Source organism: Branchiostoma belcheri, unplaced genomic scaffold, assembly GCF_001625305.1.
Source record: "Branchiostoma belcheri isolate BF01 breed outbred unplaced genomic scaffold, Haploidv18h27 scaffold60, whole genome shotgun sequence".
NCBI lineage: Eukaryota > Metazoa > Chordata > Leptocardii > Amphioxiformes > Branchiostomatidae > Branchiostoma > Branchiostoma belcheri.
The window spans coordinates 1,458,844-1,476,052 of NW_017804243.1; the positions used below are offsets into that span (position 1 = coordinate 1,458,844).

Consider the following 17,209-nt stretch of genomic DNA (forward strand, 5'->3'; position numbering starts at 1 on the left):
TTACTTTTCAAGAAACCTTGTGAAGGGTCCGCCCGCAGACCTGTCAGCCCCCAGCCCTGCCAGCACCCTCTCCTCCAGGGCCTTCTCATCCACGCTACTCCTCTTCTCCTGACCGTACTTCGCGTCCAGCCTCCTCCCACCCTGCGCCACCACCTCCCAGTTGTGGCTGTGCGCGAGCTCCGCTAGTTCGTCACCGCGTACGGGAAGCGATGCCGAGAACGTGATGGAAGGGAGGAAGGAGAGGCCGGTGGTTTCTCGCACTAGCATCGGCGCAGCTTTCTTAAACCTGCAAGAATTTGATTCCTGGATTACTGTAAAGCATGATTTTTTACGGTACTTTTGTACGGTACTTAGTTATCGCGGCCACTTCTGTACTGTGAATTTGTCATTACCATGAAAAAATAATTTCCAACTTTTTTTTTGCTGCACCTGCATGATGATCATCATTGTCTAATTTCCTCAGACTGCTAACTTTTGCTACCGCAAACATGAAGTGATTTACAGGTATTCCAACATACAGATAGACTACAATTCGGAAATTCTCACCATGGAAGGATTGCTAGAAAAGGCTGATTCAAAGACCTTTTATAAACCCTGGAGAAAGATTGAAAGTTAACAAATTTTTTAAAGTGAAGTATACGTATCATAGTGCATCATCTTTAGCTACCAAAAATGAAACAGAGGTCTCACCTATGGTCCTGTGGCTGACTGAGAGACCGGTGCACCAGGTACCTTGGTACCCAGTACGAGCGCAGTCTCCGTAGCACGTCGTACTGCGTACGGGTGAACACCGTGTAGCTCACGCCCTCGTTCTCCTGAGCAACACGGATCTGATGCTGTTAGAAGAACAGAACGACAAGGTCAAACAACAAGTTCAAACTAGTCAGCGCAAGGTCAAGCAAACATGCTCAAATCATTACTGAAGATCGATCCTTTTTTGCACGAGGTATGAAGGTCTGATGGGGCTCCACACACAAAAAAAGTCTAGGGTTGGCAGCTTTTTCTAGGGTTGGTCAGGAAAGAGGAAACACAACATTTTTTTACCTAGGCCTAAAGAGGCAATCTACATCTGAGGGCATTGCAACCATCCCCCAACAAAGACAGGGGGTGCCACAGACTTTCTGCAACCTATTATCCACTGCTCACCAAGTCACATTTATCATTTGTATAACATTAATGTGACGTCACAGAAGCAGTGGATTGATCATTCCTTGACATTTAGGACTGAAGTTGTACAGTCAAAAATTTGGGTACTAAGTACAATTTCTTGTCCTGGAAATTAGGCTTGAACTTGCTTCATTGACTTCTACCAAGAACACAGATTAACTTTCAGTTGAAAGTCAATCCTGTTCACATAAGGTCATAAATCCTGATATAGGCAGTATAGTAAACAAACCTGCTGTAACCTTAGCCTCAAGCAACTAAAAGATAAACAAGCACCACATACCTGTGCATCCGGTGTCAGGTTGAACTTGTACTTGTCCTGAATATCCCTGCAGGGGTAATATAAGATCAACCATAGATGTGAAACACTCTACCAAAGTATGGTTGATTATAATTCACAGAATGTTACCAACAGAAAACGTACCTGATAAAAGTGTTGTAATAGTTTTGGAAAATCAAGGACTCTGAATCAGAGTCTGTGCATGTATATGTGCTACTGGTAGTCAACTACCTTTGTTTTGTTGGTGTTACTTTTATTGCATTTGTGAGGAAAGGGCCTGGATAAGTATGCTAGAACTTTATGCCCAATCCTCCGGAAATATATATGAACAAGCTGCCAGGGGAACTAAACTAATGACACTTATTCCAGAGCATAAGAGGTATCTTCCATGAGAATTTGTGAGCCTAACATGTCTAGATCATGAGAAACCGAAAGTTCTGCTGCAGTACCAAGGAAAGCTGCAAAGGGGCCCAAAATCTAATCATTTCCAGATTTAGGGCTACCCTATCCACACACCATATATCATTAGATTCCATTTGTACCTTCTTGAGTTATGCTGTGACTGTGCACACACAAATAGACAAATGCTACTGAAAACATAACCTTCAATGGGCAAAGGTAATAAAAAAAATGTAAAAATGTACCTGAAAAGCCTAGCCCTGAGAGTTTTGGTCTGTTCTGTCTCTTCTGCAGCAGCCATGCTGTCCTTAAACTCCTCACAGTCCAGCCAGAAGTTGAAGAGGTGGATTCCTGCCGTGTCAGACAGGAAGTCATGGAAAGACTCCATCCCAGACAACTGTGGGGAGGGGGGCAATCAACACACCCATTATAGGTAGGTACACTATAAGGAAAGATTTCTGCTTGAAAAAATTATGACAATTCACTAACTCTACAATTGATATCCCAACCTTTCTGTATTCAGAACTGAGTTTGGCAGCATCTTTACAATGAAAAAAAGCTTTCACTCACACTCACAAGTGAAATTTTGGGAATGTACATGTATTAGAACTATAGTGTAATTGTGAGGAAATACAACAAAGTGATTAAACTGCACCATATAGAATGGATTTACTCATACAATCGTTTCATAGCATGACTGCACAATACACATTCCTGGCCACACCAGATCCCACCAACCAGGGCATACTAAGTCACAGCCCTGTCAATCAACTGAACACCAATTTCCACCCACTCACTTCCAACCCCTACTGTTGAAGATGAAATACATTTTTATAAACTCCCCCTAAACCAGTGCCTCCCAAAACAGTGCCTCTGTCCTGTGAATAATATGAAGAGGAATGTAGAACTAACCTTCCCCAAGACAACCTCCTTGAGCTGATGCAAAGTTGTTTGTATTCTTCCCTCCAAGGTGCGGACATCCTCTTCTGTCCTCTCATCACTTGCAGCATCATCTGCAAGACAGAGGGTAGACAATAGATCAAAGTTGGTGGTGCTACGAGCAAAGGTAAAAGACGCAACATTTGAATTAATTTCCATTCAGCACCAAGGACAGTCCCTTCAAGGTTTCAAACCAAATATCAATTTTCGAATATCTAACAGCATTCAAATGTTTAGCTTTTACAACAACTGCAATTGGCAGACAATCTTTGAATCGGGTTATCTATTTTTTCAACAAAAGATTTCTGCCATGGAGACTAACACAGTTGGGGACAGCCATTTCATAAAAGTCGTAGAATTCAATAAAGTAGTGACAACTGGTCTAGAGCCATACCATTGGTAACAAAATTACATCTCTTTAGATGCATTTTTCCAGGGTGGCCAATATATGTGACCTGGCAGAATTATGCTTAACTTAGTACGTAGATGTTACATAATTTCATTATGGAAAAGGACTCGAATCTACCTTCAAAAGTTAAGTACTCCTCCCCATCTCTTCTTTCGTCGTCAGAGTCATAGTACATCTGGAAGTACTCCAGGGCGTCTGCCAGGTTGAAGGGTGAGGCCGAGGAGCCAGCTGGGGCTGATGTCGTCCTGTTGTTGGGTGTGTAAAACCTTTAAAGGAAAGACAAAATTGATGTTACAGTTGTTATTCAGGGGGACAGTATCTCCAAGCAGATCTTTTGGTGGCTACAAGTAACAAGACGTATCAGATTGGCAAGACAGTATCAAATTGGCAAGGCAGTATCAAATTGGCAAGACATGATTAAATTGGCAAGAAAGTATCAAATACACCACCATTTGGCTGACAAAAACAAAAAATTAAAACAAAAAGTCAAAAATCTTCCAAAAGGTGTTATTCAACACCATGGACAGAGCAAAATCTATAAAAAGTCTTCCAAAAGTTGTTATTCAGCACCATGGACAGAGCAAATTCTATCAAAACTCTTTCAAAAGTTGTTATTCAGCACCATGGACAGAGCAAAATCTATCAAAAGTTTTCCAAAAGTTGTTATTCAGCACCATGGACAGAGCAAAATTTATCAAAAAGTCTTCCAAAAGTTGTTATTCAGCACCATGGATAGAGCAAAACCAAATGTACTAATGTGCAGAATGGGACTTCAAGAAATCATTACAAAATCATAATTTATATCATTCTAAATGCAAACAAACCACATCAAACAACTCCATTTACAACAAAAAGTCTAAATATCAATTTAATGTCCTATATGAAAACCTAAAACTAGCATCGTCCACTTCTACTCATTGGAAAATCATATTCAATGCATCACAGTTTGATCAGAATTCCCTGGATATTGTGATAGGTACTCCCACACAGGCCTTAATTTTAAAAGGCATCTCTTGATCAAGATATCTGGTAACTCTAGCACACTGACAGAACATACTGGGCCTACAAAAACAACAACAGATTTTTCAGTTTTTGTTGGATGTTTGGTCAACATTGTCCATTGCAGATGTTTTCTTTTCTGACACAACATTTGAAAACTAAAACATTTAATTTATTAAATATGTGAATACGACCTAACAAGAGATGTTCTGTACGCAATACGTTTTGTGTTTGCATAGGTGTCGTGCATTTTGCTGATGTGCTTGTAACTCCTTACCTATCATAGTCAGGTGACAGGTAAGCAAAGCTGTCCAGCGGCAGTTGCACCTGTGTCCTGTCCTGGTCATCCTGGTCTTGAGTCAGAGTGTCCACACTCTTCACTTCCTCCTGTCTCTGGTCCTGACCCGTAACAATGTAGGTCTGTGGAGTGGGCATGGGACCCACTGTCTCTGGTATTGCACCTTCTGGGACTACAGGAACACCTGGCATTAACAACAGAAGGTCAAAAGTCAGCTATAGGGTCTTTCTATTGGAAATGTTGCAATGGGTTCTTACAATTCAACTACCCTACCATCACCTTTGTAGAAAATAATTCTTTTTCTTTCTCTCTCTCTTTCTTTGTCTCTTTCTTTCCTTCTTTCTTTCTCTCCTGTCTTTCTCTCTCCTTCCTTCCTTTCTTTAATTAATTAATTAATAATTAATTAATCAATTATCTAATGATGGCAAAAAATACACCTTAATAGTTGCAATTGTAACATGCAATTTTCTGCTGGCAAATTTATTTATTATTGTCTTGCCTTAATGTGTTTTGTTTTGGTACACCTTTTATGTGAATATTTCTTTAGACCTTTCTTTGAACATCTGTCCACAAAAAATTTTGATATTTTGAAAAATTGATAAATAGATATGTAAATTAACAGAAGTGTACTTTCCACGTGTACATTTGTTTGATATTAGCTGAAATAGACATAACTTTAAAGTAATAAAATGATATGTACCTGGAGCTTTGCTGGGACTAGACACTGCTGCCTTTTCAGGACTGACTGACTCTTCCATGCTGGAAATGCCATCTCTCGTGGTCAGACCCTCCCTGGTTGTTATGTGCGTGCGCGAGTCACTCTGAATGGTCGTCGTTCCCAGTCCAGAGTCACTGATCTGCCCAAGGCCTGCTAGAGTTTCAGCTGTGGAAAATTCCAGACAAAAACACAATCAGACACTTCATAACACCACCTACAGGTGTATAATACCTGAGGAATCTGAGCAAACAATTGCATGATGTTTTGTGGCAATCCACTTCTGGGTTTCGGGATTAAAAGATTTCTAAAGTAATCCTTCCGGTATTCTTTTAAATCTTTGTTGTTAAATCCTGTAAAGCCTTACCTGGGGGCATGTTGGGATATTTGTTGACGTAATCCCTCTTGTCCCCCGCTGTGGCCCTCCTGCGCTGACTGGAGCTTTGGCTGCTGCTGTCTGCCTGCCCCCCTCCCCCCTCCATCTTGATGGAGGACATGGGCTGGCTCAAGGTCGTTACTCCGTCCTCCTCACTGCCATACATTGAGTACGCTGCAGAAGAAAAAAAAACAGCATACAGTTTATGTACTGTGGTATATGACATCGCAAATACAATGAAAATTAATAATTCTCCTGTTTGACAATGTACCATCTATGAAGTAACTAAATTGATGTACCATGTATCTTTCAATCGTCAACTACGAGTAAATAATAGAACACAACAGTTTAGCAAAGTATTCACTGGTACAACCATATATGCCATAGCAAATAAAATGAATCTAAAAAATTTTCCACTCTTCACAACATTGTAAGATCTATATATGATGCCAGCTGAATTGAATTATCTTAAGTTTGTAAATGAATCAATAGAACACAACAGTTTATCGAAGTATTCACTAAGTGCAATCATATATGACAGTGCAAATACAATGAAAATCATTAATTCTGTTTGACAATTGTACCATATCCATAAAGCAAATAAATGGAATTAACAAATTGGCAGTCAAATAGTTATGGAAGACAGATGATATTATGGACTATGATTTCATTTCATTTAATGTTTTTTTTATTTAGGGAAAAGTGCATGTCTTCATTTTAACTAGTAAGTAACAAAATAATAAAATAACATAAGCAACAATGTGAACTAACAAAAGCCAGACAATCCATTGTTTATGTAAGGCAGTAGAATTTGTAACTTTTTTTTTGAGCTATCAAATTGCACCTCAGTCTATAGAAAGGAAAAGACCCCAATCACCCCATCAGTTACCTCATACACAGATTATTCATAAACATACCTTGTCCAAATATGCTGGCTGGTAGGCTGATGGCCCTGCTCCCAGGTCGAGCGTACCTGAAGATTGCACTACTGATCTCCGGCCAGCCCATAGAGCTGCCAAAACTCTCTGCTGGCTGTTGGGCATGATGTCCTCTGTCTGTAACAGACACAGTGGCTTAATCTCACATTTTATGTCATACCTGAGCAGTGACAATGTCCAATATGGGTGTGATATCTCTTGTTATCACTCAGACTTCTACCAATTACCACACTTGCTTCCAAAAGTTCCTTCAAATTCAGTATCAGTGTCTGTATTCGGCATCTGCAAATTGGAGTCATGCAGTAGATGAATGAAATATGACCAAACTGTAAGTTAGAGTAAAATGGTCAATGTAAGCTATGTAAGCTATGTTTGATTAGTTTGATCCCTTCACAGAGTTATCAGCCTGAAAGTATTGATGAGAGGTGTTCACACAGTCACATTCTTTTTCTCCTAGAATCGCAATCTGAAACTAACTACAAGTGTACACAGTAGATAGGGGCATCATCAATAGTCCCTTAAACAATGTTTGGAGTTGCATGTTGATGTAACTATGAAGCTCCTTGATGTAATACAACCAGCTTCCGCCATCCTTTGTGCCTGCCAAGCTGGTATACACACTGAAGTACAGAGTTTATACCTGGGCTACGCTGATTAAGATACAGAATGGGACAGTTATCACCATGGAGTTTTTTTTATCTGAATGTCAAAGATGCTAAAAGCACCCGACAGTGTGTTCTGTAAACAAGGTGTTTTGTCATTATTGAAAATTTTCCTTTTTTTTCATTTCTTTGCTATTCTTTCAGTTCAACCAAATGAAAAACTAGCCTATAGTCAGTGTCTTTGTTCTCTAGGTTGTTTACGGTTCACATTCCGTAGACTAATCTGATACGATAGACAATACCAGGGGAGACACAAGTCCTTTTGATGGATTGAATACTTCTTTAAGGTGACATGTTTACGAGTTAAGGTTCGACTGGGCACATAAATTCAAATCCCACACCCAATTATCTTGTAAACAGTTCACTGCACACAACATTGGAAAATCCCCGAGCGGGCAGTTTTGAAAGGTTACTAGGTACAGACGGCACCAGGGGATAGAAGTACTGACCCTGAAACAAGGTACATGTGTAAATACTGTATGCTCTCTGACAAGCAATTAGTATCTATAATACAAGAGGATTTTGTAATTATACTCCTAATGTCCATTTAAGACTTAGGATATAATGTAGGGCTTGATATACTTTTCATTTTATTCTAATTCCTGATAAATGTAACAATGTACATTCAAGTAAAAATGGTAGAACCTTTTTGTGGAAATGATCAAATTCGAAAACTCCTGAATGAAATGAAGCTATATAGTCAAGAGCTCCTTTTTTTCGTTGTCTCACTTAAGCAATTTTCTATGCAATGATAGAAGTTAATTAAAGGATGTGAGTGAAACTAGGACATTTACATTGTATTTTACCTTCCATTGTGACTACTGGTATGTCAAAAGTCAATCTGCTCTAGCTGGACACCAGTTATCCGGGAGCCAACGTGCTAAAATGATTAATGTAATCAGATATCTAGAAAGGAACTTTACTTATCCAAATTGCTTTGAAAAATTTCACCATTAATATCCTCTGAAAAATTTATGTATATATACTGTATCCATCACAAGAATATGTTAAAGTATATTTTTAATTCCACCAATTTCAAGCCAACACACTAAAATGATTGATGAAATCGGAGATGTACATGTACATGTGCAACTTTCATCTTTTTAACAGCTTAAAGACATCTTGTGGCACAAGCAGTAAGTAATGCAATCCCTCTGGTTAGCTGTATGGGTGAAATTCCGTGGACTTGTGGCCGCAAGTTCAATCCCAGGGTTGGCTCAGCATCTATTAAGGTAATTTGCAGTCATTTCAGACAGTGATTGAAAATTGGCAGCCCCGTGTATGAGCAAGTTTTAGGCATATTAAGGCCTCAAGCACCAAACCTCTACATGTAAAAGAACCGTAAATTATGTAAAATAACACACCTACACTTATTGAGAAGAGTAGGGGTGACACAGTGCAATGCGAACTGTAGTGAAGCCACATTACACTATAAGCTATACAATGTATATTAATGTCTTGAATTGTTTATTTCAGTTGATACCTCGCAGCTGTCGGCTGAATTATGTAAAACTTACAATATTTATAACGCGTGTCTCATAATTGGATCAAATTAAAATTGAAGCCATAACACAGGTTACGAGTGTTAGAATTTTCTTTAAACAGTTCATTATTAAAAACAGACAACAACAGCAATATTGATTAGTTCTAAAATATTACGCAGACTTCAGTGAGAGAAATGACATTCTGAACTCAAAATTGGTAATCTTTCGCTCTGTTCTTAACAGTTATTGAGCAATCGTGTTAGGTTAATGGAATTGGGAGTCTCTGTATCTCTTTACCGATAAGTCTTGCACTTATTATAATTAATAGTCTTTAGTTTGTCCGAGTTCCCGGTGGTAATACTGTGGAAAAGGCATCATGCTTCACCTCAGTTAAGGAAGACAAAAACCAACAAAAACAACAGTTGTGAAAATCTCACCATCCACTTCCTCTGCATCATCATCATCATCCTCCTCGGTGGATGTGGTGGTGGTGAGACTGGAGCTGGTTCCGAGGCTGCTGGTTGGCTGGCTGTACCCGCGGATCCCGCGGCTGCTCTGACGGCTCAGCGACTGCCGGTTGTTGTCCAGACGTCTCAGGAGCAGCTTGCACAACTTGTACTCCCTGAAATGTCTCGATCTGAAAAAAAAAACCTTATTTCATTTTGATGATAGACAGTCTTTTTTCCTGAGATGTCTGGATCTGTGAAAACGTTTATCACTGGTAATGTAGTAAAAGTTAAACCACAGAAAATCCACATTATAAAATTTTGTAAGTTGTACTTGAGGGGAACTTAAACTTAATCACAAGCCCCCACCCTCCCATGCATAGTCACCTTAATTTGATGTCTTTTTATTTAATTAGTAAGGCGTTTTATTGTGCTTTTTTTTTGCTTTTTTTATGTGTTCAATGTTGTATTGGATACTACCTGCCAATTTTATATTGCCTTGTAGCCAACAAAAGATCTGCCTGGATATTATTCGGTGTTCGAAATACTTTTTTTGACAGGTTGCCCATCAATATTTTCAGTTTGCCATGAATATGACTTGCACGGCGAGAGTAGGTATTCCAACCCTGTTATTCATCTCATACATGCATGTATTAGAGTCGAACATACCTGAGAAACAGTGGTAGTCTCTCCTTCTTGGCCCAGTCTAAGACATTTTCCCTTTCCTCGTCTGTGGCGCCCCAGATGGGGGGAGGTGTTCCACACAGGGTACCGGTGACCGTGCTACGGGAACCCTCCGCCTCCTCAAAGGTAGCGGTCAGACGGTTGTATCTCAGTGGTAGTGGGAAAGCCTACGACATACGCCAAAAATATAACAAGTCAAAACTACCTTCTCCACAGTGCTTTATTATTACTGGCACATCACTTTTCTATTAGTTACGGGTGTAGGAAGATCGATCACACTGAATGTGGTACTCCAAATCCACAAGGTCGACCAACATAGAGATGGATTGACAACGTATTTAGGGAGGACATCACCTCAACTTAACATAGCTTCAGCCTCTGAGTCAGTGTACAAGCAAGGCTAACCCTTGGGAGATGGGGAACAACTGACGTTAAAACGGACATTGATCTTATTTTCCTGGCTACACCTGGGCTGGCAAAAGAACCCAGTACAAATAGATGTGATATACCAGAAAGGAAAAAAATGCATTACAAACTAAAGGTTCCCAAAAAAAGCTCAGTTGTTAAGAGCCTCTAGTCAGTGCTAATAGTGGAGGCTAGTCAAAAACTATGATAAACTTTAAAGTTACATACATGTAAACCAGGCAAAAGAAGGGTGTTATTTAAGGGAAAAACAGGTCTGGAGATACAGGTTGCAGATTGAATTGCAATCCAAAACTCATTCCTCGGTGATCAACGACCCAAAGTCTACAGAACAAGTAGCTTGACAACGTCCTTAATCATGTGACCAAGCACCGACCTTTTGTTGCAGCAGGCACGTTGTGGAAACAGCTTATCGAATGTGTTTGCACAGAGAACAATCCGACAATAGATAAAGCCTGGTGTTGTTAGTACAGAAGGGATAATCGTAGCTCAGTCTCCACAAGACTAACAACGTAGGTTCAAAAACAGTAAAATTTAGCCAAGTAGAGAGAATGATGCCATTTGGACCACCGTAGAGTTCATTTGGCCACAAATTTTTCGAGGGGATATGAAACTCTAAAGATGGACCCATGGCCACTCCAGATCCCCTGGCCAGTCAGAATTCTACCATCCTAACCCCCTGAATTACAAATATCTACATGTAGTGCAGGCTAACTTATAGCATGCTACACTTGTTCAGATGCAACAACTAAACTTCAGAAGCAAAGGGTTTTCATATAAAATGTTGAATTTTTTTTAATGATATTTGTTAACACACTTACCGGGAGTTGCAGGAAGGCATTGAAATAGTCCAGGAACAGGTCATCATAGGATAGCAGGTCCTCTAAGTTGTATTCGGACACGTCAATGCCTGAAAAAATGTGTGTGGGAAGTTAGAAATTTTCCCAAGAAAAATACTACCGGTAGTACAGTTGTACTGCACGAATAACTGATTTGATATAATTGATAAATGACTGATGTAAAATAAAGTTTGTTAATTATATTAATCTAATTACCACTGCGGTGAGACTAAAAATCAAAAAGTCAACTGAAAGCCTCAGAAATGCACCTTCATACAATAACGAAAGCCACATATAATCAATCAATTAATCAATCTTGTTTTGTCACAAATCTTGTTGATAATCCCGGATCTTTAAACACTTATGCAGTCCTGTTAAAGTCACGGTTCTATACTTATTGTAAGACCACCAAACTGTTCGATGTGCCATATTCTGGATGACACGTAACACCCGTCTATTCAGAAAGTGTCTGTTGGCTAATTTGCTAATTGGGATCCCTTGTTGCGAGTGTGTGTCTGCCACCACAGCTATTAAACTTTTACTCACCGAATGATGAATTGCGACCAACATGGCCGACATTTGGAGAAAAACCTGGCGGACTAAAATTTGGAGAAGGACAGGGCATGTTGTCCTTCTGAGACGATCTACCCAACTGCTGTAGGGTTTCATGCTTTTGGTAAAACATAATGGGACCCACCGACACCCTTCAAGTGTTGTCAATCACTGACTCTTGTCCATTGTCAACGCAACTTGTGCAAAAAATAAACCAAAGGGAAAGAAAACACGGGCCTTTCGAGATACTTCTAACTACGTTAGGTTCTTACCTTTCATGTTGTCATCTGTACTGTGTGCTGGGGTCTGAGAAGATCGGCATTTTGTGTAGACTTGGTGAAGTTACCTTGGCCACTGAGGGCTGCAGGCCGCCGTTGCCAGAGGGATAGCGTTACGTTGCCAGGGCCGGGGTCCATGTGGACTGACATCCGACACGCCTCACCGGTACATTACCTGCACAGGCTCTTACATTCACCGATACCAACCCCCGAGGTGACAACATTTACGGAGGTTTCTCCTTGATACGAAAGCCTATTATTTCGTGAAAGTCATGTCAATAATGAATATTACTTTGGTGTATTTATGGTGTCATTTTTCTAAGCGGTAGTGGGTGAATTGATTTACAATCTTAGATTTTAATCTGTATCAGAGGGATAGGTTCCAGCGATTGGAACAGCTAATTGAATCAATAGCATCCTAGGACGACCCAATTCTAGATAACAATGGTAATAATTGCACGCCCTAAAATGCCGTATTTAACGTCACATTAGTAAATAACAGACAAGAGAAGGCAATGAATAGACACGAGTCCATCAGTTTTAAACTATGGCAACTTACGTAGGTTTAAAACAATGTGGAGTGTTTGAATAAACACACCTGTTGGGAGTACACACAAAGGGCGCTTAGGGCCACAGACGGCCGATCAAAACAATCTACTGAGACGGATTTACGGAGTTAATCCGCGTTATTTGTGAAGAGATTACCTCAGATAATTCAATAAGTCATTTTCAGCACTTTCTCTTGTCAACTTTGCCCAAACAAGCCCTATGTATTGCATCGTCTATTGTATAGGTTAGATTTTTCAACATAAATAATTAAAACAGAGCTTGACTGACAGGTCTATTAACATGGTACCCTATGAACTTGATTTGCAAACAATGTTTCTGTGTTCAAAGAAAGTATATCAGGAAACTCAGGTATGTTTTTTTCTTCATTTCTAAGCTCTGCTTTGGCATGATGGCTTTTTTTAAGGTATGAAAAAGGAAATTTGTCATAGATTTTATTTCCCTTGCCCCTTACAATATATGTTGTTCCTTTTGAGTGTTTCATGTTGCTCATTATGGAAAGTTTGTCATATTTGGGTCAAGATAACAAATTTTTATACAAGCATTTGGGAGTATGTCGGCAGAATGCACTGCATCTATGCAAGGAGACAATAGAGTATTTTTTCTGAAACAGCATTTGAAAACTATAGACGGGATGTCATCCTTATAAACACGTATACGACCTTAAAAGAGATAGTCTGTTAAACTGCTATGCACAATACATTACAGGTTTTGTGTAGGTGCATTCTGCCAATGTGCTGCAATTGGCCATTTCCATAGACATGAAATTAAAGCTGCACGGTCCTTGCATCTACACTTATTCCACAAGTCATGAAGAAAAGTTGTCCTATACAACTTGCCTTGGCAGCTGACAAATCTATTCAAGGAAAAGTAAGAAACGCAAACACTAGCTTCAAATCACACCATACTTTATTCAGAAGACAAAAGAGATGACAAAGTTAGCCACTCATACAATATTTGTGATTTCTTTTTTCCAGATATTTTGTCTCACTGGGACATCTGTATCCTTCCAAGGCCACACATATTTAACTTCTCTCAGACTTGTTTAACAAATCTTGTATTCAGGTAGCATAAATCGCATTAAATATAGTCTAGAGATAGTTTACTGACTAAGTACTGCCATAGTTTGACATGGCATTTCCTATTATTAATTATCCTTATTTGTACGGTATATTTTTTTTAATAAACTGCCCTATTTCAGTAATTCCAATGCGTGTCTGATTTAAGTTGTGCTCTGTGGTGGGATTTTCAGAAGGGCAGGGTGCAGAAACACAAAAAAGAGCACTCTTTTAATCATGAAATTAAATCTGTGTGGCCTAAACTGTTAGTATTGTCACAAGCAATGTCACAATCTACTTCAAATTCACCTCCAATATCCAGCATGGTTTTTCTTTGACAAACGGCGACTATTTTATACTTTTTTAAAAATTTTTTTATAACCACTCAACAGCACCCATGTAGGATATGTTTTGGGTTTTTTTATTTTGTCCTTTTTTTGTGTTTATTACTGATGTTTAAGTGTACATTGTACATTTAGCACCTAACATTTCTCTTCATCAGAGTCCCATAAAACTATATTCCTGTTAGAAACTGCTGGCGTCTCCTCAATGATCTATAAAAAATACTGTCTACCATTTTTTTGTCCTTTGATTTTATGTACATTTTTTTAGTGTGAATGAATGTGTCAATGTGACTGAATGCAGCCTTGCACCATGAAATCAGTTATGTCGTGCCAAATTGTCACCATTTCACACACACAGCTAGTGTTCATAAAGTGTTCATGAGGTGTTCACAAAAGTGTCAGTTGTCTGTGTATCAAACACTGGAATGTTAGAATGGTGACACTTATTTCCATCCAACACTTGGTAGTAGAGTCCCAAACTTGCATTTAGCTTGGCAGTCTTGTTTCAGTGCAAGCTATGTGCTTCTCACAAATAAAACCATGGTGCACAATTAGTAGAACACTTTTTTTTTGCAATAGACTTATGTATATATTTTGTACTTTTTTTTCTTTAACATTTTTCAAGTTGGTGACAGTAATCGAAAAACTTAAAAATCCACTGTGCCTGCAACAGATTGTCTATCGTCCTGCTCTATCTGAATGCAACTACACGTACATCAAACCAACGTCATTCTTCCTTCTGATACAGCAACATCATAAAGATAAAATCACATGGATATGAATACATATCTAAATTACATATGACAACACTGGGCATAATCTAGATACAGCCCATAGGACAGCAAACATGGCAAAAGCATGTGAGCCTGTAGCGTTTTTGTAACAGAATGATGAAAAAGTTGGAAAGCCCAGAAGGTAAATCCCTGTAAATGTTGAAGGTTTTGTGTGCTATTTCTACAGTGTGCACGCTGCCACATGATTGAGCTTTGTGCCTCTGATAATGTCGTTTGATTTCTGTCTATCTGTAGTTGAGGGAGTCTCAAGCCCTTTTCCCATCAAATCACAAGTTAACTCGTCAATAAATGTATGTACAGATTTCCAAGATCATAATAATATACTCAAGTGCTATCAGACAAATTAAAACTGACCGTATCCCTGGATACATACTACCAGTTTGTGTATAATGTACAATTATGTGGATGAAACTTCAACAGCAGTCCAAATCATTAGGTCAGCTGATCAGAAGAGGGCTGCTGATTGGTCGAGAGCTGACATGAGGTCGTTGCCCTGCAGAAGCTTGCACGTCTGCATGGGGATGTTCACCTCAACGTCCGTTTGCGTCAGCGGAGGCAGGGAGTCTACGAAGAAGAAAGAAATACAAATTAGTCAAAGATTTTCACAATATTTTCCCTTACTCTTCTTCATACATAGCCCAATTCAAGATTTACTACGACTGAAGTGCTCATGTTTTTACTGGACACTTATTGTTTGCTTCATTATGAGCAGTCGATCTACTCTTCCACCGGTTGTAACAGAGCAGACAGACACTATGTACAATGTTAACAGGATCATCTGTAAAATTCCCAAGTACAATGAACCATGACTTCATGTCCAGTTCTAAGGACTGTGACCCTTTCCAATAGCATGTATGTCAGGTGAGCAGCAGCAGCCGGGATTCAAACTCACAACCTCTTGGTCTAGAAGCAGGGTCACTAAACGACTGTGCTATTCTTGTTTCTTCATTTTATAGTCATCATGACTGTACATCTCAGCTCATACTCTATTTACAAAATGTAAAAACAGCCATGTTTTATGAAGACACATCTTTAGAACATCTCAGTAATCAAGAGAGAATTGTAGCTAACCGTCGTCCAGGGCAAAGTCGTCAAAGTTCAGCAGTTTGTAGACGTCAATCTTGTTGGCAGAGCGTCCGCTGGTACTCTGTAGAGAAAGTCACTCCGCTTAGATATTTTCTCATAACAATAAATGTAACTATACCATGATAGCAATATGGAATACTGTAAATCACTTTGTATTCGCAGTACTTTAAATTTATATTCACAATTTTTGCACCCATTTCTGTACTGCAAATTTATCAATACTGTGAACAAATAATTTGCGAACTTTCTTTCTTCTGCACCTGTCGCCACCACAAACATGTCCATTTTTCTCAGACCGCAAAATTTAGCTACCACGAATATAAGGTGATTTACAGTACAGATCGCGGGATAAGCATCATCGGGATTCGGGATTTTGCGGGAGATCCCGCGGGAGTTTGCGGGATATCACGCGGGAGACTGCGGGATATCCCGCGGGAGTTTGCGGGATATCACGCGGGAGATTGCGGGATATCCCGCGGTATTCTTTCGGGAGGCCTGTCGTGTCCCGCGTACCGCGTAGCGAAAAAACTTGGTGCGAGACCCCGAAGTCTACCGCGGCTCGGAACGGCGATGGCGGCGTGCCAAATGTTTATTTTCACGTCCTGCCGGGCGATCAGTGCTGGGCCGATGGAGTCTGACGCCAGTCAACTTTGCTACAATTTTGCTACAATTTTAATGGTGTTGAAGCATAAGAATGTACGAAAATAATGTGTATAAGGTATTTCTCACGCGGTCATAGTTATTATAAAACTGCTACTTTTTTTTCAAAGCTATTGTTCAGCGCAAACTTTAAGAAACTACCGTGAATGAATACAATGTAACGTGTAGTAATCCCTCCGTCTCCGGTAAATTCGGCAAGATTGTTACCAAGAAATAAAAATTGAGGCGTACCGGCAGTAGTTTGTGGTTGTTGTGTTTCATAATCTTGTAGCTGTTGTCTTCTCATAGGTAGCTTGCGTCAAGAGGTCTCCGTATTAGTATTAAGAATTGCGACAATTAAAAGTCTGCCCATCAAAATCCCGGGGCGTGCGTCTCCCCCCTCCCCAAAAACTCTTGCATCAACAACGACCATGTCCATAATTAATTTCGATAGATTACTATCACCCTGAAAGCAAGGAGCAAGTACTTCCACACGGCTGGCAAAGTTTCTTTCGGTAGGAAAACATTCTACTTCTGTCAGCTGCAGGGTCAGCCAACTAGATGAAAACGGAGTCGATAGCGCACGTCCAAGACACAGGAGAACCCGAAAAATAAATAAACACGGGAGAACCCGAACTAAACGTGTTTATGATACATTTTACGCAAATTAATGCGTTCTCAGACCATAAAACTTGAAATTCACTCGGTACACTCTATGAAACTAGCCTCCTCACATGTGAAAAACGTTGTTTTGGGATGAAATTGGGATATAAGAAAATTACAATGTCGCATGCCGGCCGTGCAAGGCGGAAAAAGAAGCCACAATCCGACGTACG

At 39.7% G+C, this 17,209-nt stretch overlaps 2 protein-coding genes across 3 annotated transcripts in view; both read right to left on the reverse strand.

The window, feature by feature from the left end:
• Positions 1–12,043, reverse strand: LOC109482725. The gene is made up of 14 exons (XM_019785543.1): positions 11,880–12,043; positions 11,038–11,126; positions 9,779–9,960; positions 9,101–9,300; positions 6,497–6,634; positions 5,571–5,753; positions 5,189–5,371; positions 4,468–4,672; positions 3,309–3,457; positions 2,756–2,856; positions 2,089–2,240; positions 1,448–1,493; positions 691–836; positions 1–286 (listed from the first exon to the last, which is right to left on the reverse strand). Exons 1-14 carry the CDS (start codon positions 11,884–11,886, stop codon positions 1–3), a joined length of 2,067 nt encoding a protein of 688 aa, XP_019641102.1. The 5' UTR covers positions 11,887–12,043.
• A 1,300-nt stretch (positions 12,044–13,343) lies between these two features.
• The window catches only part of LOC109482760 (hypoxia-inducible factor 1-alpha-like), a 21,693-nt gene continuing 17,827 nt past the window's right edge, over positions 13,344–17,209 (reverse strand). For both annotated transcript variants that reach the window (XM_019785593.1, XM_019785594.1), the window contains 2 exons: positions 15,720–15,795; positions 13,344–15,212 (listed from right to left, as the gene is read on the reverse strand). In XM_019785593.1, the coding sequence (XP_019641152.1) occupies positions 15,094–15,212; positions 15,720–15,795 (195 nt within the window). In that variant the 3' untranslated portion in view covers positions 13,344–15,093. The remainder of the gene's footprint in view (positions 15,213–15,719; positions 15,796–17,209) is intronic.

Coding starts and splice junctions, on each gene's coding strand:
- LOC109482725 (XM_019785543.1), bottom strand. Junction 9,301..9,778: donor AGACTACCACTGTTTCTCAG/GTATGTTCGACT, acceptor TTTTTTTTTCAG/ATCGAGACATTTCAGGGAGT. Junction 837..1,447: donor ACCTGACACCGGATGCACAG/GTATGTGGTGCT, acceptor TTCTTCTAACAG/CATCAGATCCGTGTTGCTCA.